General features: G+C 39.3%; 2 protein-coding genes across 11 annotated transcripts in view; both read left to right on the plus strand.

Moving 5' to 3' along the window:
• Positions 1–12,621, plus strand: part of GPR176 (G protein-coupled receptor 176) — a 47,978-nt gene extending 35,357 nt beyond the window's left edge. For all 7 annotated transcript variants that reach the window (XM_072865673.1, XM_072865667.1, XM_072865666.1 and 4 more), the window contains 2 exons: positions 7,645–7,897; positions 9,605–12,621. In XM_072865673.1, coding sequence (XP_072721774.1) covers positions 7,653–7,897; positions 9,605–10,712 — 1,353 coding nt within the window. In that variant the 5' untranslated portion in view covers positions 7,645–7,652 and the 3' untranslated portion in view covers positions 10,713–12,621. The remainder of the gene's footprint in view (positions 1–7,644; positions 7,898–9,604) is intronic.
• A 6,463-nt stretch (positions 12,622–19,084) lies between these two features.
• FSIP1 (fibrous sheath interacting protein 1) overlaps positions 19,085–25,475 on the plus strand; it is a 90,184-nt gene continuing 83,793 nt past the window's right edge. For 2 of the 4 annotated variants that reach the window (XR_012042983.1, XM_072864402.1), the window contains exons 1-5: positions 19,091–19,832; positions 20,541–20,672; positions 22,024–22,210; positions 23,122–23,220; positions 24,639–24,811. Coding sequence is in view for 3 of the 4 variants with exons in the window: in XM_072864402.1 (XP_072720503.1) it covers positions 20,547–20,672; positions 22,024–22,210; positions 23,122–23,220; positions 24,639–24,811 (585 nt within the window). In the remaining variant the exon portion in view is untranslated. Of the gene's footprint in view, positions 19,833–20,540; positions 20,673–22,023; positions 22,211–23,121; positions 23,221–24,638; positions 24,812–25,475 lie in introns of all 4 variants that reach the window. The other 2 variants (XM_072864403.1, XM_072864404.1) reach the window with 2 other exon arrangements.

The following is a 25,475-nucleotide window of genomic DNA, read 5'->3' on the forward strand; positions in this document are numbered from 1 at the left end:
CTCCCTTCAGATAGGTATAGCTGAAAGAAATACAAGCAGGTATCCAAGACCTTTAGCATGATGCAGTTACTTTAGAATTTGCCTACAGACAATACATTTATAACATACTAAGGACAACAGTAAAAAAAGTCACAAATGGAATTACATTAATGATAATTTCCCATAGTGATTTTGACATTACAAATATCTTCATATCACAGAAGTTATGCTTACTGTAAGAACAATTTTCAATTTCTTCATATATGTTTTCTAACTTTACTCCACCTTCACAACAAGTCACAGTAGCTGCTGCCAGTGGATTGTGTAGGCAGGTGTTGGTCTTGGACTAGTCCTAGGCAAAACCGCAACAAAAGTGAGTGACTTACCTGTTCCTGCAAGAAAATCTTATATTCCCTTTCTGAGACTAAGCTGCTATGAACTATCTCCTTCCCTGAAATCTTTTCTACCTTGTAACTATACACTTTCTTGGAAACAGAAACCATGTACACAAGCATCACACTCTAAATGAAAGGAGTTCAATGTAATTTACATCTATGCTGAAACGCTCTGCAGGTAACTACTCTGTAGTGGGCAAATTTGTGCTTGATGTAGTTCAGTTGAACTGGGTTTGGTGACCAGAGCTGATAAATCTCTTACATAATTATACTTCTAAATCAATACTTATGATGTAAGTAGGAACATGTGAATGAGAATTCTGAGAATAGGAGTGAGAAACATTATCTTAAAGTTAAGGAGATCACCTGTTTTATGAAGGAAGAAAAAGGTTCGGTATACAGCAAACCTTGTTCCAAGGTAGTTCTCTTCCAGCAGACACTTCATCTTGGATATAAACCATTTTGTGGCACAAGTGCACACACTGAAAATGAAAGAAATAAGTTAAATCAACAACTTAAGTTATTGCCCACTCTTTTTAACTGGAGTGCAATCGTTATTTTATCACTGAATTTTGAAGTTGGTACCTAGAATGTTAAAAAAAGGTTTGATTTGGTTTCAGGAAGTTTACTTTTTGGTTTTGTTTTATGGTTTTTTTCATCTATAAAGGCAATTCTGTCAGTCTGATGACTATACTTTTTTAAACTAAAATATACAAGAATTATAAAGAATTACAAGAATTTGGCTCTGCTTGAGCAGGGGTTTGATCCAGATGATCTTCAGCGGTCCCTTCCAGCCTCAACCATTCTGTGATTCTGTGATAAAGTTACGCATTTCTTCAGACTATGTAAGCCAACATGTATCCTGTTCCCTCTGGAGAGGAATAAGTAAACAACATACATTTACATAAGGGTGTTTGATAGCTAGCTATCATGGGTTGCTAAAAATGTGTCCAGTGAACCGCTTTTTGAGTGAGGTTTGTCTTTTAACAGAATAAGTTCCGCGGAAAACACCTGCCTCAAAATAACCTCAGAAAATAATAAAACCTCAGAAAATAATAAAAAAGAGAGAGTTTGAAGGTTGGGAAATGTCATCATCCTGGTGTTTCAACAAGAGAAGTTTTTCCTGTTCATCATGTTGACAGAACCTGTGACTTTTTCAGTTAATTGTTCTTAATGGAAGGTTTTAATGGCTAAAGCCCAGTTTCTAACCTTTTTGCTGCTTCCTGCTTTGTTTTTTTATAAAGAGGGCTGCCAGCTCCTTCCCTGTAACACTGTGCAGAGCGTGGGTGGGGTACGCAGAGGCTCTCTGCTGGAAAGGACGGCATCCTGAGATCCCAAGAACCCCGCTCTGCATGGGAGGGAAATCAGCAAGCAGAGAAGGGCAAGCTGTGAGGAGGGGGATTTTGCTAGAGTGTGGACTTTGTTTTGATTCAATTACGTGCTGATTAATGTTAACAAAAATGTAAGATGAATGTCATACCCAGCTAATGGATTGGGTTCTGTGGGTTAATCGACAAAGAGCAGTGTTTCTTCTTTTTTTTTTCGGGTGACTGCATGGCAAATGCATTTGTTTTAGGTAACGGTCTCTGGTTTCCATGGGGATCATGCTTCTGCTTGTTAAAGGTATTATTAAGAATCTTTCACATAATTTGAATTATTGCTAAGAGCTAGTATTTCAAAACTGGCTCAGCTCTTGATGCCTGCATCAACACTTTGTGTCTGGCAGTGAAATCTGAGGAGGGTAAACTTGGAAGAGGAGCAAAAATATTTTTTGCTGCTTTGAATCAGACTTATGCAGTCTGATAGCATTTCATGCTCAGAGAACATTACTGCTTGCAGATGCGGTGAACTTGAAACACTATAAAGGCTTGAAAGATGTCTGGGCAGTATGCTGTGTTGGACTGTTGTATTTACTTTCTCAGTGTACTTCTGTGCTGTGTGGCTGCTTATCTGTGATATTTCTCAATTAAAAACAGATGTAGGGGATGACTGGAAACAACCACCCTTTCAATCTGAATACTGTGGAATTGGTATATAGTACCTGGAGATTTTATTGAATGTTGATAGTTGTGATAATATAAGAGGATAAAATGAACTGTTTGACCTTGTTTGGCAGGCTTTATACATGTGTTTGTTTCTAACGTGAAAAGAGCTGCTTCTCATGCAGTGGTTACCTATAATATTTCCTATTCCTCTTTTTTACTTGGAGAAATTTTCAAAGGCACAGACAAGCTGGATACTTACCTCCTGCTCATTCAGTCTGTGTACTGACAAGGTTGTCAACTAATGTCAGGTGTAGTAAGGGTTTTATGTAGACATAGCTCATTCTCTGAGAAGACCGAAGATATGCTTTTCCTTTTTAAATGAAAAACACTTCATTTTTTTCCTTTAGTGGTGGAATTCTGTACAACCAGTATGGGATATGCTTTGTCACATGTGATTGTTTATAAGTGACACTCATGTCCCAGGCAGTATTGACTTACAGGAAACAGCAAGATGCTATGTTTTCCAGCTGCTTGTTCACTCCAACTTTCCCTGCATGCCTCCCAGCTAACCAATACAATCCCGTTATGAAGTCTGAATCCAAGGTTATGTAGCCCTAGACCAGTTATCCAGCAGAAACACCTCAGAAACTAACCCATAGTAGAAAATCACAGCTTTGCCCACTGTGAGGATGTGCAACAGCCTAGTACAGTTGTAAGCCAAGGAGAATACTGGTGTTAGACTAGTTCAACAGTGAATGACTAATACATACAGAACAGAAAAGTGCCTCTAGACATTGTGAAAAGATTCAGAGCACAATTGCTATAATCCTTGTTGTATTACCTTGTTGCCTGGAACATTGTTATCCTCTTCCATGGAAAGGAGTTGCTGGGGAAAGGTGAGGAGCAGTAAAATGGGAAATGCAGTTTTGTTCTGAAGCTTCTTAATATTTAATGCTGTGCAAAGTTTCTGGTGTAATTTTTTCTCTGAGTGGGTGGCTTTGAGATGCATGAAGGGAAATACTTGATTTGAAGGCATCAGCAGAAAGAGCTACCAAGTCTATACTGCAGCTAATCTGGTTCGTCAGAGCAGCTTATTAATATACAAGTTACTCATAGTTGCAAGTGGAAAAAGAATGTTTCCCTGAGGGATATTCACTCTCTAATTTTCCAGTGTCCCAAGTAGACACTTCTGTCTCTTTATCCTTTTTTCCCCTTTCAGGCTCTGACTTTATTTTGTCTGTCTAAAGAGTTCTTCCTCACCACAGAACCAATATTTTTTTTACACTTTGTTCTTTCCACTTCCATTTAGGATTAGTCAGCACCAGAACTAATTTCATTTCCTTGTGACTCTCTGATGAGTAAATGACAATAGGACATAATTTGTAGAAGTAATTGAACAGTTGAGAATCTGGAGTCTTGAATGAAGCTCCTTTGTAGGACCCTGAAGAATATCTCAGGAGTTCTGTAGCAGCTTCTGAAGTATTAATGAAAAACCCTCTGATTTCTTTTATTTTTCCATTCTTCATTTATATTCATTCTAATGGAGGTGAAACTTGCTTTGGAAGTAAGGTTATAAAATCAATGCAATTCAAACTAGATGAAAGATTTAAATTAAAAAAAAAACAAACAACCCCCCAGCTTCTCCCCTACTCCATGGCATTGTAATAATATATTATTACTATGTGATAAGTACTTCTTTAATAACTGGAGAGTTAGAGATATTTTTGAAAGCAAGCGGTTTGACTGACTGAATATCTCCTAGCAACTTGGAAAACTTTAAATACAACTGATTGAATGCTGCCTGTGGAATATATTGTCAAGCCCAAAGCACCTGCCAAAACCAGATGATGATTCCATTCTTTAGAACACATCAGATAGTAAATACGTAACTCAGTATTTTGTCAGCTACCAAAAAGGAATTTGCATAAGACATGACACAATATATAGAAAATTGAATTCCAAATGATATTCAAGTGCTGCAGACTTAAATAGTACGTCTGTGAGGGAGATTTTAAAGTTAATACTGCATGCTTCTATTGAAACGGTGTTTTATCAAGAAGCTAAACTTGACTTTCTGGAATTTCTTGGTACTTGCCACTTAGTATACACATTGGCCATGTGAACAAGAATACGATCTTGCTGGCATTTTATGTGGGCAACTGTAGGAAAACTCTGCTCGGCAAATAAAAGCTTGGGGGTTTTTTATTGGTTAGAGGAAAAATCAAGCCAAAGAATGGTAGTGTCAACAGAGGGAAGTGTGGTGGACTGCAGCTGCCTTTTCATATCTCAATCAGCAGCTTAAGACGCTGTTTTCTCATTGTGTATATTTGTAGGTACCCTACAAAAACACTAAAAAATCTGACTGCCTTATAAATCAATTACACTTTAACTCAAAAGAGCTTCTGGTAAATGTCAACAATATATAGGATCAACAACATGTGGTTGTTGATATAGTCTGCAGTAAGAGCAACTTAACTTTTCTTGGAGGTAGGAAGCTAAACTCTGCATGCTGCCCAGCTGCAGCAGAGTAAATGGAGTTGTCTTGACAAGCAGTATTTTTATGCTGGTAGCTGTGCTTTGGTTGATCTGGTGGTACTGCACAGTACGTCTCCAGGACAAATAAAGGAGAACCACATTTTATTAAGATGATACTGGCTTTTACCATGTAGTTACTATTAGTGCAAAACAACTAGCTCACACACGAGCTGTGTGCTGGGCACAGCTGCATAATTTGGCCAATGCTGAGAATTTTACTAATTCACTAATACCTGTCATTCAGGACAATTTTTGCGTGGTGCACAGTGAACTGGATAACAAAGAATGATTGCAGTATTTCTTCAGTATGAAAATTTGAACATCGTTTAATCAGTCTCATGCACTGAACGATTACATTTTATTTTTGTCTTGGATTTGCCGTCTGGTAAGATGATTTAATGACTGTCTATTGCTTAGTGTCTTATGGAAAGAGACTAATAAAGTACATTAGAATTGATTGTAGGGGATAGTATCCCCTACAAGGGGATAGTATCATCAAAAGATATGTGCTCCACTAGAGATTTTTCTCCATTAAAACCACTGTGAAGAATTACTAGAGGGAGTTGTATAAAGTATGTTTGCTTTCATTTCTTTGTCGGATCGTTTCATAAAAGGGTGAATGCTTTCTGAAAATAACTCTGATGCCTTGTAAGTTTACAGAAAACCTTGTGAAACCCCTGCGAAAACTTTGCATGTTTTTGTGCTGTTTTTATGATGTTTATGTGACAAACATTTAGCTGAAACATTAGGCATCTTTCAGTTTCAATTGGACAACTTGCTTAGAAATATATGATCTGCACGTATCTTTAAAAGCGTGTCCTTCTAATTTGCTCTCGTCACCTTGCACATTCATCTGCTGCCTTCCAGTTTTAACACACTTTGAAAGTTTCTATTTCCTATTGTTGTCAGTGAGTCTTCAAATGCTCTGTCTGAAGACGGCACTAAAAACTTCAAGTGGTAGGTGCTGGAGCCTGAGCCAAAATGGTGTCTGTACAGGCATGGGTGGAAAGCCGCGACCAGATTACATGATGTAGAATGTGTGTGCCCCACTAGGCTGTGCTAGCAGAGATCCTCCTGCCTCCTTAGCTCTGCACTAGTACATCTCCATCTGCTTGGGTACCACAGAAAGTGTCTGCCACAGTGTCTGATCAGCGTAAGAGTTTGCTGCCACTTGTGTATCACCTGCCCTGGGAGGGTAAAGCCAGAGCCAAGAAGACGGGGAGCAAAGAAACCAAAAGAACGGGCTGTCTGCTAACTGCCCTCTCCCTCCTTAACATCACTCCCCTCTGCCTGTATAGACACGGGGGGAAAGGGACTTCTCACTCTGAGCAGACCAAGGCAGAACAAGAAAGAGCTATCGCTGAGCCAATGTGTGGTGTGGTTTCATGTATGTTGGGTCTGTGGAGCTGAGTGCACTCCAGGCGGTTTGCAGCAAGTGGTTAAGTACAGATGTGTGATTTCCACCGCCAGCCATCCTGGGCTGACCTGTCTTTGGGAGTCCTTCTGTGTGCTTAAAATGCACTTTGAGCAAATAAGCATTTCTGTGGTCATGTAGTGGGTGTCTGCATTTCCTTTACCTATAGTATTGCCTTTAACTTTTATTAATTGGAAGTGACCAAACCTTTGAGGATTGTGGGTGTTTTATGACATTCAAGATAAGACTTTAATATTAAATTCATCTTCATTTTTGCACAGGTCTAGTAAGCCTATTTTTTTCCTGGTAGCACTCTGGTTTTTTAATTAAAAAAAAGAAAGCAAACATCTTGCTAAAGACAGGTTTTTAAAGGAGAGATCAAATCCTATATTCTGAGAGTGAGTTTTCTGACATCTATGATGCATTAGAAGGGGTCCAGAGCTCCATGCAGTAAGAACAGATTGCTTCATTTACTCTTGTGCTGTTGCTGTGTGACTTAGACTCATAGGGAAATTTGCAATGGAAATTTTGTTTCTATGATATGACATTTCTTTCTGAGATCTGGGTAGAGTAAGATACAGTGATAGGGAAAAATAGTGTCTGAGCTAATGCTGGTTTCTCTCTGTACTTCTGCTCCACTGCCATCCATTCGCCGTATTTGAAACAAATGTGTAGGGCTTGAATATCCAAAACAGTGGGCCGCATTCTGTGTGTACTTTTGTGAAGTTATGTGCACCAAATCTTTTTTTTTTTTTTGCCTGTCCCATCTTCTGGATGTGGCTTCACACAGGCCCATCTGTGCCCTTGAAGTGGCCAGTGGAAAGAAGAGCGAGCTGCTGTGATCCACTTACACACAAACAGATTAAAACAATATGTTTATGTTTACTTACAGTGTATTTTTATCTTTAAAAAACAATTATGTACTAGTTAATAAATATGAGGGCTTTAGCAAATTTCTATATTTGAGTACTCAGGAGATGGCTCATTTAATGCAGGGGTCAACATAAACATCTAAAAACATGGTCTGGATAGCCTGCTTAAGTATTTGCCTCTGAGATTCCCTAATTCATTCATTACTGGATGCTGCGAGGAGATAGCTGGGGAGTAATTGTTTTCAGTCAACTGATTTATAAAGGCACTAGCCATTACTCAGACTTTTTAGTTTGGGCAGTATGGTGGTTCAAATCAGTGACTCGTGGCAAACTCCAAACAAGTACTTTTATTTGCAGTACTAGGGAACATTCAAATCTGTTAAAATTATTGCTGTTGGGTTTTGGGGTGGTTGTTTGGTTGGGTTTTTTTTTTCTTTGTTTATCCTTCCTGTCTCTACTCACAGGTAACATCATGGTGCTGTGGTCAACTTGCAGAACATCGGTACTTAAATCTGTAACAAACCGATTTATTAAGAATTTGGCCTGCTCGGGGATCTGTGCCAGCCTAGTCTGTGTGCCTTTTGACATTGCTCTTAGTGCCAGTCCACACTGCTGCTGGTGGATCTATACGATGCTCTTCTGCAGAATCGCCAAGTTTCTGCACAAAGTCTTCTGCTCAGTGACCATCCTTAGTTTTCCAGCCATTGCTCTTGACAGGTAAGAGAGAAAATTTGCCAGGATCCTTGATTTTTCTTTCTTCTTTCTCCCTTTGAAACCCTTTTCTTCCTTTCATATTAGTCTTGTAAATGCTGTTTAGTGTTGCCTTACACCATTACATGAACTGCTCTAGTTCCAGTGCTTTGCTCACAGTGTACAGCTTCTTTCCAGAATGTACTGCGATACATACTCATCTTTGTAACATTGAAAACCTTTGTTTTTCAGGTTACTCTGATATCTCTGAACATTTATAAAGGACTTTGAGTCTATAGATTTATCTTCAGAGAAGTTTTTATCCTTTCTTTCTTCTTGTTAATGATTTTTGTTCAGTAATGGAACTTGAAGCCAGACAACGTCAGACTATAGACAAGGTGCACATTTTTAACTGTGGAAGTTGAAAGCCATTGCCTGTTGGAAGAATTTAACAATGCCTGAGGTAGATTGTCCATCAATTTAAAATTTCAAATATAGATTTGTTTTAAACAAACCCAAACTATTAATACAACCAGAATTAATTCAGAGAGGTTTTGTATGTAGAAGGTCAGTTAAAACAGAAGTGGCCCTTTGGACTGCCTGAGTTTTTGGATTCCATTCATTTTGCTTATCATTAGCAGTCACTGATCCCACCTAAATGCACAGCTCTATCATCTTGACAGTGACTGTAAGTTAGATATTTTTAAGGAAGGGTAGGTACTGGTTTAATACAGTTTACATTACTGAAACAGTGGATTTATACATGTTGGACAAAATTATTGTTAGTCTGTTATCATGTCTCACCACAGAATACGTAAGCTCTACAAAAACAAACTGTATACCTGATAAAGTGATACGTCTCTTACTTTAATGTTAATGTCTTGATAAATGCAGTATCACTATTTGTAATGCACACCAGTGTTGCCACTGGAGCAGCATATCATTTGCCCTTCACCAGTAAAACTTGTGATCTTCCTCACAAAAAGCAAAACTGCTACCACTTATAATGATAAGCGTAAAAGGATAGGTGTCTCATGAAAAGTCTGTGAACTTAGAAGTCTACAGTAGTAAGCAAACAATGAAACAGTGCCTGAAATTTGAAGTGCGTGTCAGAGATGCACTTTTTTTTTTTAATGCATACAGAACGTTCAGTGTTTGACTACTCTTTTGCTCAGGGCCTTGCCAACCAGAGCTTGTGCAAAACAAAACTCCATTGTACTTCCAGTAGATGGGTACATGTAATTTGTGACCAACAGCTTTTTCCAAATATCCAGAGGAAAAATCTATCATAAAGCAGCTTTTCAGATTAACTATGAGTCTGGCTTTTCAATGCGACATATCTATGCCTCCATCATGTTTTCTGAAATTTTGTGCTGTGTGCAATATACTGTCCAGTGTACAAGTAAGTAAATGGTGAAATCTTCAAAATAGTGTTCATGCACATCAGCCAAAGTGATATAGTCCCAATTATTGAAAGAATTGTTCACCACCAGTAATGTGATCCTGAAGTTTGAATATTCAAATTTTTTTTCTACAGACAGATGTGCAAAGGCAGACCCTTGGGTTTTTTTTTTTCTCTTATAAGCAGGTAGTCAGTTGGCAACCCAGTTAGGGATTTGGGGCATTATGCTCAGACAGCTCCTGAGAGGCTTCGCATAAGCACTATGCTCATTGTAGGCTTCACCCTTTGCATTGTATCAGTTCTATTTTTTAATTTTCTTTTTTTTTTGACAGGTACTACTCTGTTTTATACCCTCTGGAAAGAAAAATATCTGATGCAAAATCCCGAGACCTGGTTATCTATATCTGGGCCCATGCAATAGTGGCCAGCATTCCAGTATTTGCTGTGACCAATGTGTCTGATATTTATGCCATGTCCACCTGTTCTGAATCTTGGAGTTACTCTCTTGGGCACCTGATATACGTCATCATCTATAACATCACCACTGTGATTGTACCAGTGGCTGTGGTATTTCTCTTTATGATTCTTATTCGCAGGGCACTGAGTGCCAGCCAGAAGAAAAAAGTCATCATAGCTGCCTTAAGGACCCCTCAGAATACAATTTCTATCCCTTATGCCTCCCAGCGAGAAGCTGAGCTTCATGCCATGCTGCTTTCCATGGTTATGATATTTATTTTCTGCAGCGTCCCTTATGTGACTTTGGTGATTTACCGCACCATACTCAATATTTCAGATATTTCAGTTTTCTTGCTCCTCACTGCCATTTGGTTGCCCAAGGTCTCTTTGCTGGCCAATCCTTTGTTATTTTTAACTGTTAACAAATCAGTACGGAAGTGCGTAGTGGGGACAATAGTACAGCTGCACCGAAGGTATAGCAGGAGAAACATTGTCAGCTCAGGTGGTGTTGCAGATGCTAATCTGGAGCCCAGTGTCCGTTCGGGGAGCCAGCTTCTGGAGATGTTTCATATCGGGCAACAACAAATCTTCAGGCCAACGGAAGATGAGGAGAATGAGACCAAATCCATTGGCTCTGGTGATTTTCAGCAGAAAGAAATTCCTACCACCAGTTTAGAGGTAGGAGAGACTTTGGTTCACAAATTTATACCACAGACGATTGCAGACTCTGCAGCTCAGGTGGCACCAGCTGTGCCCACAGAAGCTGATATGGTAAATGCCAAGTATTCCATGCAGTTTGGTTTTGGACCTTTTGAGCTGCCTCCACAGTGGCTGTCAGAAAACCGAAACAGTAAGAAGCGGCTCCTGCCTCCTTTGGGGAATACCCCTGAAGAGCTAATCCAGACAAAACAGCCTAAGTGTAAAGCAGAAAGAAAAATCAGCAGAAACAATAAAGTCAGTATCTTTCCCAAGGTGGATTCTTAGTAAGAGCAGGAGCTTTAAGTGACGGAGGAAGGTCACCTTCTATATTATATGTGTGATCCCATGGATCTTTGTTATGCTGAAATTTGTTACAGGCTGATTTTTTTGTGCCAAATGTAATTTAAGCAAACGAACAAAGAAAACGGAAACATATATACAAGTATTCTTTATTAATTTGTTTTCATGAAAATAAGATATCAAAAGATGGTGATTCTTAGTTTTATCTGTGAAATCCCTACAATGATACCTGCCTGATTAACTTTCAAAAAGTACACATGGCTTTGGCAACACTTTATATGTCTGAAGTATGGAAATACAGCAGTCAGTTTGCTGGAAAACCTCATGTTGTATTAAAATGGACTGGGTATCAAAGTAACTTAGTAGGAAAGGCTATAGGGAGCAGAAGACTTGCAAAATGGGTAAGTCCTAACCTCCTGTAAATGGACACAGCAAGGTACTGGACATTTCATTAATGAATTAAGATGGACTACTAAGTATATCTATTTTCTGTTAAGCCCATTTCTTAAATCAGTGTTAAAAATAAAACTTGCTGGACTTTTTGCACAAATTAGTTACCAAGTATCTGCCAAACATCTAAAATTTTAAAAACCTAAACCACTATTTTTTGGCTTAAAACTTCAGCAAAGCCAAGGATACCCAAATCGTCATGTGTGTCAAACCTGAGAAAGACCTTTGTTTTAAAAAAACATGTATTATTGTAGTTTTAAGTAAAAACTGGATTGGAGACCATGCAGGACAAATCCTGACTCCAGTAAACAAGTATGTATGTGCCAAGGGCATAAATAGAACACTTTGGTCTTGTGATAAAGGGCATATACAAATGTCCCAACAGTGTAATGTATGTATTGTGTAAGTAACCAAGGGGTCAACCTTAAAATAGACTCATCTGCTGGTGCACTCTGATGTTTCCTTATGGGAAAGCTAGCAAATGAAAGAAATGGGTCAGAAATGCTAGTAGCCTTGTACTGCACTGTGGAGTGAGGAAGCTGATAACAGACCCCAAAAGGCAAGGTTTGTTAATACCATTGCTCTACTATTGTCAGAGGTAAGGAGGTTTTCCTTCTACCTTCGCAGATAGAGATACCAACCATCCTACGCCACTCGTCTCACAGACTAGACCAACCAGTATATGAACATGAGACTTTCAAATCTGGTGCCTAATTCCTGAGTGAATCAGAGTCATGCCATCCCTGGTATCAGCACACCAGCCTTTCTATGAGAGTTCAGGCATTGTACTGCAGCTTGCCCCCTGCATCATCACAGGCATATTGTCTCGTTTATACTGAGTGTGAATTTTAAACTATATCAGTCTGTTAGATGACCTGAAACTGTTGTAACCCTGGCATTTTAATCATTGTTCAGTTGCAAGTTGTCTTTCCTTCTGCCTTATCTGCATTCACTGTTGTCTCTGTGGATAGTTTCTTAAAAGCACAATCTAGTAACATCTGTGTACTCCTTGTGGTTCTCCTGTACTTTAGCCCTTTGGTGCATGCTGAACCTTTACCTGTAGTTACTGCCTGTTTATGAAAGTACTTTTCTTTAAAGCATACTTTTAAAAGGACAAGGTGAAGAATCTTGCCAAGTTCACAGTAACTTACTAAATCCAACCAGTTAATGTTAAAAGCGAGAAAAAATTCTGCTGAAGCAGAATTTGGAGATGTACCTGTTCTTCCTTTGACATGTTTGAAGAAAGTCAGCAGCTTCCGATGGCTCCAAGGTGGTGGATTTCTACAAGGCATTAAAAGCAAATGTTTTAATAAAAATGTATTGAAAAAAAAGTTTATAAGTTACTGTGTAGATTATGTTTTTCTCCATTTCCTCTTTGGTTTCAGTGCTCTTCAGTTCTTGCTAGTTGAAGAACTTCTCAGCTTGGGAGTGAGGAGCAGTCTTCAGTGTGTCCAGATGGGTGGTGGGAACCCCAGCTGCCCTGCTTCTTAGATACAGAGATGAGAAGGCAGACATAGCTTGCCTGAAATCAGACAGAAGAAATATTCCAGGAAAAGGTGTTCTCTTCTGAGAAGTACCATAGCAGACATTTTTTTAAAGTGTTGATAAAAAGTAATTTGAGTGGGTTTTTTTCCAAAGTTAGTGAAAGAAGAGATGCCATTCAAAAAATCCTGAAAACCTCAAAAGCAAAGTATGAGTTATAGATTCCTTATGAATGTTGGTTAAATTTAATATGTATGGCCCACTTACATATAGATACTGGTCAAAGTATCTGTGATTAATGAATGTGTTTTTTGATTTAATGATTTTGAATTAATGAATGGATAAATGGTTACTCAGATCTGAACTCCCTTTGAGGAAAGCAAACTTAGTCTTAGTTTTGCCCCTGTCAACTCTCATGCTGAATGAAATGCCAATGATAAATTCACAGAGCCAAACTGCATAGAATTTAGTTTTATCATATCTGGAAAGCAAGGGGTTTGTGGTGGTTTTTGACTGTTGAGATAAAAATATCTTTTTCTTTCAAAGAGAACACATGTAAAAACTTGCTTGTATTTTTTTAGCAGATTGTATCTGAAGACATTGAAACCTTTCACCAAGAAATTAACTAAGGTGGTTTTCCATACCTGAAGAATTATTTGGGAACGTTTTATTTTAGTCCCTCTTTCAACAGTTTATCCATGTGAATGTTTAAGGAAAGTGGAAAAAATACAAAAAAGCATGTCTTTGCATAGAAAAAAAAAATCTGTGTAAAATTCATAATACAGCCTCTGTGCTAGAATTGTCACCAAAACCCAGTAATTCAGGAGATTCTTTATGCAAGATGGAATATTTGACTTGTAGAGCTTGATTTTTAACTTCATCTAAGACAGTGGTAACTTTGAGTCATTACTGCTGTCTGTCGGCTTGTTGTTCAAATGATTTCTACTGGGCAAAATGTTCTCCAGCATCCAGTATGAAAAAAAAAAATCAAGACTTGTTTTCCTCTTTATCATAATGTTAAAGATAAGTAAAAGGGGGTTTTTGTTATGATGATTGTTTTTAACCACCACAAGTGTTGGTTAATTTTTCTCTCCAGATTATTGATGAAAGAAAGTGAAGTAAAAAGCAAAACTGTGTGAATTGAAGAAGTGAAAGCTTGGGGTAATGAGGCCTCTGCAAATAGATTTAAAGGATAAATCTTACTACTGGAGAATAAATTTGGAGGAAGGAAAGTTAAAACTCATTATTCTGGCACTTAGGGGGGAAAAACAGAAAATGGAGCTCGTATTAAACCTTTAAAAAGGAGGAAAAGACTATGGGGACAATGCCAATTTACTGTTCCTAGGTATCCTCAAGAAATAGTTAAATTCAAACAAACATCATGTAAAAATTAAAAAAAGAAAAAACCGCACACAGTCCTTCAGCACCAAATAATGCTGTATTGGTTAGCTACTTGGCAACAATGTATTTTGCACAACAGGATGAACTTCCAGAGAAAAGCAGTTGTTTTTTAGAAACTCCCCAATAATTCTACTCTATAACAGATGTAATTGTTATTAAGCTGCAGTAATTTAATGAATGCATTTGTTCTGGTTTTAAAAATAAAATACACCTATAGATAACGTTTTGCAGAAAAGGCTGGCTGGATTTCTGTAGCGAGTTTTCTTCTATTTTCCTCCCTGTTTCCTGGGAAAATATTCCTGTATCAGTGGGTTGTATCTTGAAGAACGGAGAGGAAAAGTCAGGCTGTGGTTCCAGATCAGTAGGACTGAGACTTAGCAGCTGGTTCTAGCTAAACAGGAGCTGTCCCATAAGCTGCTGTGAAGGTAACCAGCTCTGGAGGTGATTACATGTCCACCAGAACTCAGGTAGTTCCTCTCGTTCATGTCACCTGACCTTGCACTGCATAATTTGATAAAGAATGTAAACCTAAAAAAAAAAGCAAAATCCCTGCCTTCTAATCTTACTTGATATAAGTTACTGTGTAATTGTGCTTTAACCTTTGCAGGAGTCAGTATGAGATAATCAATGGTTTTCATTGGTTGTTTTTTTTTTTTTTTTTGGCCATAAAGGACTCCTCCCCCCCCAAAGATATGGTTGAAGTCATTGCTTTCAAACTTAAAACATTCTTACGTCTTCAAAAGACTGCTTCTTATTTTAGTTGAAGTGACTTTCTCTGTGCAAAGTAGGGATATTAGCAGGATTTCTAAACGAGTTATAATGATGTCTTTGACTATCAAACTGGGGCCACAAGGTTAGTCACTGCAATCTTTGGTAATCTGTAATTCAAGGACAGTTTAGGAAAACACAACACAACAAAACAAAACACATCTTGTAGAAAATCACAGAACACCAGATGCAGATGCACTCACAAGCAAGTCGATTCTCTCCTCCCCTGGAGGACATAGAGGGGGAACAGCAGGAACCAGCCCAAAGCGATCTTCGTTCCAGGACTATTTTTAAGCTGCTAAACCAGCCAAAGGTGGTGAAGAGTACGCAGAGGCTGATTTTTATGACTGCTTTCTTCAGGGACAACAATACAAGACTGGGATGCAGAAGCATTCTGGATCTCAGTGAAAGCCCCTCAGCACATGCATAGGAGCAGTTCGCTTGTTTCTTCTGAGGAGAAAGTGGACACTTTTTTAAAGAAAGCATAAGAAATATCAAGTCAGATCCAATTCCTGAATACACATTTGTTAATGCAAACCAGGGTTTCTCTACACAGCTGTTCTTTTGCATCCTGAGGTTCCCTATGGCTAAACGTAACGCACTGAGATGGTGACTTACTCCAAAAACTCCTTTGTGCACAGTACTTACCTAAGCAGTATTCTTCTTCTTTGCCTCAATTTTCTGGAAGACTAAACCCTCTACTTTTTGTCTGGATCATATCCTAAGCCATGGAAGAAGGTCCTTAGACACCCGTAGGATCTCATTCTTCTGGTCCCCTTGCACCTGTTCGGTAGCAAACTCCAACACACTGCACCTCATGGCACTGAGACATTCCAGCACAACACAGTCCATTTTGATCTCCTGCTTCCTGAACTCCGTTGTTTGCCAGCAGCAGAAGGTGTGGCAGCATGGAAGACAGTCTTGTCGAGGCAGGACCTTTCCCAATGCAGGTCAAAGAATGAAAACCTGGCTTTATTAAACACAATGGAAGCTTTACCATTGACTCTGGACTTAGCATTTTAGTTCAGCCTTTCCTCCTTGGCTGACAGATTACTATGCTGTATCACTATTGCTGATGCAGCACACTGCAGAACTCTACTCATCCTCACTGAGGGTTTCTGGAAAAGTTGGAATATGGCCCAAAATTCCTGGCTTTTTGCCCTTGACTTGGTACGCACCAATCAAAAGATATTAATACATTATCTATTTGTCCTTTGCAAGAAAAGGGTCTGTTTATTCCCCTAACATTTAGGGGAATTAATATAATGAAAATTAGCTGTGCTTGTCCTGATCTGAGTACTAGAACTGTTACAGTCTACCTTAAAAATATTGCCTGTGGTAAAGGAAAGCTACTTCAGGCGAGTACACAGAAGAGTATTAAAAATATCAAAGACAAATAACTAATAAGCATTAAACAAAGTCTTCATAATTTGCCCTCCAACCTGTATGAGACAAAGTGTTTTGGCCACCTATTTATGTATTAAAACACTGTTCAGCAGAGGAGTATGAAGATAAGCAGTAGTAACGGGAACAAGTTCCCCCTATTTTTCCCCCTCATGTATGTTTCTTCTTGACTGGATTAGGGAGAAAAGGATAAATGAATTCTGTTACTATGGTGACTGTGTTCTGAGTATCAAGACAGCTTGTCTAAATGTGTCTTCATCATGTTGTAACCTATCTTTTAGGATGAAAAGCACATCTTGGAGTGCTTTTCTTGCTGTACCCTTCTTAGACACAAGAGCTTTCTCTAATTCAACCTTTTTTTTTTTTAATCATCATACTCCAGAGAAGTATCTGGTTTATCATGGAACAAAACTGACCTATTCCCAGAAAGGCAAAAAAGGAAATCGCACACTTTGTTCTGCTTTTCTAGTTCAAACTTCATTATAAGTACACCTGCCACCTGTAGCAATATTTGAGATTCTGTAATATTTAATGATGTTTACAAAGTTCAGTCCTCTTACTGAAGACTCCTATGGCCTGATCTGCAGGATTGGAGGTGAACTCTATGAACCTCTTCTTTTCCTCTCTGGGTCTTCTAGGACACATAACACTCACAGATTGTAAGATCAACTGTGGTTTGCAATATCCCTGCTAAGCCATTATTATTAACCCTCAGGTGTGACAGCCTCATTGAAAACCTTCACTGATTCTACATGGAGAAGCAGCAGTTCCTGCACCACTTTCAAAGGAGTCTTATGTCCATTTTTTACCAAACGCAGAGCTGGACACTCTCCTTTCATGAGCTCTTCTGAGGTTGTAGGCAGTCTGTAATATGGGAAGCTGATAGCAAGTCAAATTCTGTCAGCTGTTAAGCATATACACTCTACTGTAGAAAGAAATAAATATTGGGGAATTTATGCCTAGCTGCTTTCCAAATCTCATTATTCAAAGCTAATATAATTCCTAGTACAGCAAAAGCCAGATTTTAGTTTAGCTAGTTCTGAACTAGATTGTCCATTCTACTGCTTTCTCATTGTCATTACTGGCCTTAAATACTCAACTTGTGGATGTAACCATTCAATCTTCTATTTTCGCTTCAAATCATGATGTGCACCATCTGGAAAGCACCGCACATTCCAAACACCACTATGGTATTGCATTAGCAACCACAGGATTTACGTTAGAATTTTAACATACCTGGAGCTCAGCATGCTTAGGAAGGAGGCTAAAATACACATGGTTCACTAGTGTATTTTCTGTATTTGTCTTCAGCTCTTAACTGTAAACCACATTGCATTGTTACTACACTAACTACCAGGAAAAATTGTTGTTCTCTTAATGGCACTTCCAGGAATATGACAGTAAAATGCCATACACTATAAGCATCAATAAAAACTCTTCTGCAGACAGCAAATACATGCCCCCAAAGTAACATTTATTTTGGCAGAAAAATTTGTCAGTCAAAGTCTTACTTTGAACAAGATGCAATTTGTTTCTTCTAAATTTTTGCCACCAGTGAAAACCTGATTTTTACTTATGTGGATATCAAAGAAAGTTGTAGAGGCCAGTAACTGCCTCTACAGTTTTTACAAGTTAATCAGAACACAGGAATTAATCCTCACATCCTACTTAAATGTAGAAAAGAAATAGAAAGGGATGGGACTAGGCAGGTAATTAGACTCCCCTTATTAATTAAATTCCTTATTAACAGGTGAATACTCAGGTAAAAAAATGATGACCACGGTATTAGTTTTAATGAGTTTATTTAAAAGTCACTCAACTATCCTTGTTTACAAGTGAACATGACACAATTTATGCAGGAGACTAGACAAACAGACCACCAAAAGAAACAATGATAATTAACAGCATAGATATATTGTTTAAAAGGCTCAATACAATAACTTTTTTCTGTTGGATTACACTTCAAAAACTATTCTTTTACTAAAGTGAGAAAGACAGCGCCTATAAGAATTATGCTGTCGTGAAAATGGTTGCAACTCACGTCTACAACACCCTAGCTATCAGGTTTGGACGCCGACTCTAAAGGAAAGCCCTCTTACTGAGCCCCGCACACCCCCGACTTGGGGCCGGGGCCGGGGCGCAGGGCGCAGGCCTCCGCACCACCGGCCGGGGACGCGAGCACCCACCGCTTCTCACCGACATTTTGGAAAATGCAAGTTTTAAGCTCCGTATCCGCATGCCACTTACTCCGCTGACAGCACACACTTGCTAGAAGCGACCCATCTTTTAAGACGCCGTTCCCGTTGTGCGTGCTCAGCGGCGCGCGCCCCCGGGCCCAGACAGCTGAGGGCCTCGGCGGCCGCACGCATCAGCGCCAGGGAAGGACGAGCCTCCCCCGGACACCGCCACCCGCCGGCGGGACGCCCACCGCCACCGCGTGTCCCGGTGACCGTCTCAGCCGCGCTCACAGACCGGCTCTCTCTTTCCCACTCCTCGGCGCTGCCCACCGCAGCCCGGCCCCGCCACCCAGACACGGGCACTCCAGCAGCAGCGCCGCGGTCCCGCCGCCGCGGCAACGCGCCCAGCACAGCCCAACTATCTGCGGGGGGGAAGGGTGGAGAAGGACGCTCTCCATTCAGCATTTCTCTCTACCCGGACGGAGAAGACAGGCTTCAGTGGGGTTATCAGGGGCTTAGACTTCGTGAGCAAGTGAGAGCTCGATTATATTTGCACCTCTGAGAACAGGCTAAGAACAGCTCCTCCACCATTACCCCCGTCCCGGTGGTGGTACTGCCCCAATTTACGAGGGGAATCCTGCAATTATCGCGAGACTTCGGTGAGCTGGTCGTCATGGGAACGGCGGCAACGGCGGCAGTGAAGCCTCCGCTGGCTCCCGCGCTGCCGCCCTCCCGCGGTAAGGACGGGGCGGCCACGGGGTGCCGGGCCCTGGCGGGGGTGCCGGCCACAGGCGCTCCCGCCGGCCACAGGCGCTCCCGGGCGGGGAGGGCTCAGCCCCGCCGCCCTCTTTCAGGCGGGGCTATCAGAGCTGCCGCTCTGCCGGGCAGCAGTCCCGTCAGGGCAGCGCCCGGGGCTCCTCTTGCGAGCAAGGGAAGGGGCTTCCTCTCTGTCTGTTGAAACCTCTTGTAAGATTATTTTTTGTTAGTTTGTATGTTTGGTTTTTTGTTCCGGAATCCTTCGGGTCTCAGCTGTTGATTATCTTTGGCTGCTTCTTTTATGTTCTTTTGGGTCTTTTGCACTTGCTTTTCCACCCGCCCCGGGAAAGTGACAGGAGCTCTTAAAAAGCCCTCAGACGTTGTGGAACACCCGCCGATGGCAGAGGCCTAGAGGTGGCCAGAACCCGTCAGAGGGTCGGTGGGCTTCCAGGCTGGCCCTTGCCGGCAGTTGAGTGAGCGGGCGCGGGCGGCGGCGCTTGGAGGCCGTTGCGGAGCAGCTCCCGGGGCCGCCGCCGCCGCCGCGGGCGTCCGCCAGCACCTCCCGGTGCTGTAACTGCATCCGTCCTGGCTGCGAGTGGTAAACGGTGTGAAGGGGCCTCTTCACGGAATGAGCCTGAGCTTCACGAGTTGAAATGAATGAACGAACGTACGTTTCTCTTCTTCGTCTCTGCCCGCTTCTTTGTACTGTGTCATGATGTTGTGGACCTGTGTACGGGACTCACGTTTGTCCTGTTTCTTGTGCTGAAATAAAAAGTTGTATTCGCTTGGGCCTTCTGGAAATTTCCAGTGCATATCACACACTCAGATACGTAATTCCTGTGAATTCATGCAGTTTTTGCAGAGAACCGTGCATTTCTATTGTTTAAACTCAAAATTGAATTGGGACTGGGAATGTGATCATTTGGATTTGGGAACTCGCCCCATTTGGAACTACTGAATATAAAAAGCTTTTGGCTGCTTTATTTGATATGTTCAAGATGCCTATAAAATACCCTCATTCCTTTGTTGATGCTAACTTTGCTAGTCCCATGTTTTAAAAAAAAAAAAGAAAAAAAATAGAGCCATGACTTTTCCTTTGTTGTGAGACTACTTTTAAGATTTAATCAATTTGAAGTCTCTTTGACAGTAAGCACATTTGAATGCTTTGATTGGCTTGATGATATAAATATATATTTGTACATATATTAAAAAGTGAGTGGCTAGCTAGTCTATAGTGGAAAGACCTCTCAAGACTGAATTGCGAGAAAGGATTTGAAACTTGTTTAATCTACATCTGAAATATTACTGTGCTTGTGTTGCTTTATTATGACACTGACAGTTTGAAAGGCTGTTTTTGGGTTTTTCCCAATTTTAGGTCACAATGGATATTACAATGGGGAGCTTGGATAAAATTTCAAGGCCTGCATCTAGCTCAAGGGCTTATCCTAATTGTAGATCTTTAAGTACATCTATGGAGTTATTAACACCAGAGCCACGTTTGCCAAAGGTAATTATTTTCCCCTTCAGCAGGTTAGAAACTCTATGCATAATTCTTCTTAGTACAATGCCAAAGAAATAAGATTCTGCTTTTTTAGCTTCATATAGAGTTTTGGGCTCCGCAGGTGTGGTAAGGGGTTATGTGAAAGTTCATGAATGGGGGCTGCTCCTTATGCATGCATGGAATGTTGTCTAATTTTATTTTTCTGAATATGTGTTACTTTTATATTTGCCACAAAAAGGGCTATTCAGCACTACAACATGGAAAACTTGGTTGTCTTCTTTATATTTAATCAGATTATTAAATAAATTCTATTTTAAGGAAAAACATTTGAAATTCTGGCAACAATGTGTAGATACACAGCTGTAGGCTGTTGATGCATGAGCCAGTATGTGCGTAGTTTCACTTCCATCCCATTTGTGCTTTTAAATTCGAGTTCGAATAAAAATTATTTTGCTTATTAAAAGGAAGCATTTGAGCAATCCTTACAAGTTGCATTTTTGACTACAAGGCTCTATCAGGGTATGTTTGAGTCAAGTTTAAAAAAAATTCATAGTATTCCAAGAAATATTTCAGCTCCAGGGATTCAACAAAGTTCGTTGGAAGTAGGTGTTCATCCATCCTCTGAAAAAATTAATATTGGGGTTTAACTTAATTTTGGGAATGGGATATGGTTGTTGGGATGTAGGAACTGGGACTTGAGAATTAGAGATTTAGATTGATTTACTTAGATTAGTCCAATTGTATTGTGCCTCTGTTCACTTGTCTGTAGAATGGGATCATACCTAGATGCTTCACAGAAGTATTAAAATATTTTTTTACAGGTTCACAGTCAGGTATTAAGGTTAACATCAGATAACTCTGAATCAAAGTTCTGACCTGTACATCATAGGCTATTGCATGAAAATTGCAGTCTCTTGAGACTGGTGAATTAAGCATAAGCTTTTCAGCCCTTCAAAGACTATAAAAAACTATAGTATGAGCAAGAGATTTGGATGCTACCTGGTGCAGAGCACCCACAGTGGCAGGAAATGGATGAGGCTGTTGTACACACAGACTCTTAACTGGTTGGCTGTACCCTCTGCTGCAGAATAAATGGCATAAACCTTTAGAATAATTTCCTAGCCTGGCAATCCCAAATCTGGCAGTCTGTGGAATGATGATCTTGAGAATCAATGTGATATCTAAGAAACAGAACTCTGTATCAGATCTGAAAATGGTTATTTTATTTAAGAAGTAGTCTGCAGTCTTGTATAGAATTGTTGTTAGCCTTTGTGATAGTATGTGATTATTGTGATTATCTTTTTCTTCCCCCCAAGGATTTCTGTTTTTATGTTAGTAATTAATTTGCATTTCATAGATTGATTCACTGGTCAGTTTGGCTGGTAGTCATCAAAGAGGCAGTCTAGAAGACTGCTGTCCAGAAGAAAACAAAGGTGATGACAGAGAGAAATCTGATGTCAAGGAAGTAAGAACAGATCAGCAAACCACAGTGGAGAGTACGACCTTTCTTCAGAAGCGTATACTGAATCCCAACGAGTTGTCAGGTGTGGGAATGACTAACACTTTCTTGTGTTGTGGCTAGACCAAATATCATGTTTGTATAGTTTGGGTAAAATTCTATTGGTGGAGGGAAAAGAAGATGCAAATAGGTAAAATTAGAAGAGAAGGAGGTGTCAAAAATCATACCTTCACTTCTCTTCATTATTTTGAATCCATCTTTGAAGGAAATATAGTGGTAATGGCAGTGATAACACAGGGTATGTCTTGTGGCATCTAAGCTGTGACCTGCATCTTGGTGATAGCCTAAAAGATCAGGAGAAACCATCTGCATGTGTTCCATGGAACCATGTTAGAAAGTGTTTTCAGTAAGGTGTTTTTATCAAACTCTTCAGAGAGATCATGATCATTTGTTAGAAACTTTGTATCCTAATAATGGTCCACCAGTCCAAAAAATTGGAAATTATGGTTGTAAATTATAGTATTTAACAACTGAACAATGCTAATACTAATAACATACTTTAAATACAAATATGCAATATCTCATTTTAATGAAAGCACTTGTAGAAGTGCTTCAGATGCCATTGTTTTGCCATTCTATAAATGGTAATAAATTAACTTTCTAGAGTTCCGACTACTTAAAAATAGAGAATTGAAGGTATAAAAATAGAGAATGTGAAGCAGGAAGTTTGGATACCTTCTTCAAGTTTAGATAGATTTCATGACAGAATTGAGTTCAAAAGAAATCCCTTGATTCCTGCTCCTATGTTTAACATGAGTGCTGGTGTACTAGTACATACCATTTTTTAAACCAGTAGTCCACTGCAGAGCCTCTGTGGGGAATCCCTAACTGACAAAAATGTTTTTTGGTGTCTTAATTGTAAACATTTCAAATAGTATATTAAAAACTTTATTTCACATCTATTTTATTGTGAAATACTTCTTCTGTGTTTTTCAGGATGTATCTCTAATTCAGATTCTGGAGATGATAGCACTGAAACACAGACTTTGAAATTCTGTGAACCTTCCCAAGAAAAACTAAGTAATGCAAAAGCAGGTATTACTTTTCAGGTGTATAAAGTGAACAGTGCAATAAAACTTTTTTTTTCCTTGTTAATGCTTCTAGGAGGGTTTGGGATCATAGTGCATTTGTGTGTATATTATATAGTTATAAAGAAATATTACAAATTGAAAATGTATATGCATTGTGGTATTCAAGAGGTGTTGGATGAATTCTTTATTTCAAGATTATTTTATTACAGGATATTCACTTTCTTTAATGATATGATAGTATTTGAGTTATACATACAGATTTGGTCAATCTAGTAAGGCAGAAACCAGTGATGATTCTATCTAGTGCAGCAGTGCTGGTCATCGAACATAATATTCATTTCTTCAGAACAGAAATAGGATAGAACACAACTTCAAAGCTTCAGTCAGTAGTTTTAGGTCCAAATCCATCTGCTGGGTTCAGGCTAGTTGAAATAAGTCCTCTTTTTTTATCTTCTGTCCTTGGGACTTCCCTGGAGCTCAGTTAGATTTTTATAGCTCTCTGCTTGTTGGAACTCTTTTTTTCTCTTTTTATGGCACAAAGTACACTGATGCATCACAGTAAATGCTTGGGATCAGTGGATGTGTAAAGCATTTGACCTCAAAAGATTAGAAAATGAAAAAGTATTGCAGGACTCCAAAACTTGGAAGTCTGTGGGCTAGGGATAGTTTTACAAATGTTTCCTCTACTATGGAACAAGTGTTTCCTCTTGCTATGGAAGCTAAGTTTGACTAGAGAAGAGGGCAGAGCATGAGGATGCTATAGGAAGGGGAAAAGCTAAAAGTGATCAGAAATTGTAATCTGCATCTTTAGGAAAAAAAGACACAATGCAGAAATCTATTTTAATTAGATAATGTTAGTTTCCATAATGTTTCACCATCTCTATTTTTCAAAACAACATTTTTCTACAACCAGTATCAGAATCTGGTTTGGCTGAGATATAAGTCAAGACTGAAACTTCTATAACATTTAGAAGTAGAGATATTACAGAGTGTCTCTTAACCCCAGAATTATTGATTTTAATGAATGACATTTCAACATGTATTCTACTAGTCAGCCTGAAGAAATAATTTTTTATTTTTAAGCTTATTTGTCTGTGATTTTTGCTGATACGGTGGAGATGATGTCATTCTTCCATTATAAATTTGAATCGAATCACTTACCCAAAATGGGGGGCTCTTCCTCCCCCTCACCCCCATATCCAACTGCTATAGCTAAGAGTTTGATTCAGTGTTCTGTTACAAAGACTTCTAAATTTTTCCCTGCTACAAACAGGTTTAGAAATGAATATGAATATGATATATATGCTTGAGAATAATTGTACTCCTGTCTATGCTTGTTATCAAATTACTTGTACTGCTTTTTAGGTTTTTTTTAAAGTTGAAATGCTTCAAGCTAACATTAATTTTAAATCTATTCTACAGCAAACTCTTCCAACTTGGAAGATTCTGAAGAAACAGACGTAGATCCTCAGATGCAAGCAGCTATAAAGAAAATGAATAAACTTGACGCAATACTGGCAAAAAAACATTTTAAGGAGAGAGCAATTAAAAAACAAGGCAAAGAAATGAGGGCAAAGCTCTGGGAAGAACTTCAGGTTAGAAGTATTCTGCTTATTTTGTAAATAGTGTATCTTAGAGTGCTGTCTTACAGAATTATCATATTTCAGATGCATTCTTTTATTAAATAACTCACAGTTGGCTGATTAAAGTGAAGAAATTGATCTTAAAAAGTAACTTTGAATAGGTTTTAATATATATTGGCTAGGCAGGCTTTGAAAGAAGGCTGTGGTCCTTAAAAATTGGTATGACCAATAGCCAAATATACAGCTCTCCAGGTATGGGTTACTAGCAGTCTTATGCTTGAGCTCGCTACTTGCAGGTATGATAAGGCGTGACAAGAGGTAACATCTGTGAACCCAGACCTAAAAGAGTTTATTCTGCTCTAGTGTGACCGTTCTTAGGCCCATCTCTTTCAGTACTGTCTATTATTGAAGAAGTTAGAGATGCCCCCTGAAGAAGGCACGAGAACATTACAGCACAAATTCCCTCACGTTATTCTTATCCTGGTCTCTAGCAGTTAAATGTCACTTTAAGCCTTGAAACATGAGATTTAGTATTTCCTCTACGGTTAAGTATTGTATAATTTACATGAACGCAAATGTCAGTTGCTAAAAAGACATGATTGCAGTTGGTTTGACTGCATCATAATTTCAGTGGATTTGGATTGAGAGCTATATACACAATACAGAACTTCTTTGT

Source organism: Ciconia boyciana, chromosome 6 (genome assembly GCF_034638445.1).
Source record: "Ciconia boyciana chromosome 6, ASM3463844v1, whole genome shotgun sequence".
NCBI classification, from domain to species: Eukaryota; Metazoa; Chordata; class Aves; order Ciconiiformes; family Ciconiidae; genus Ciconia; species Ciconia boyciana.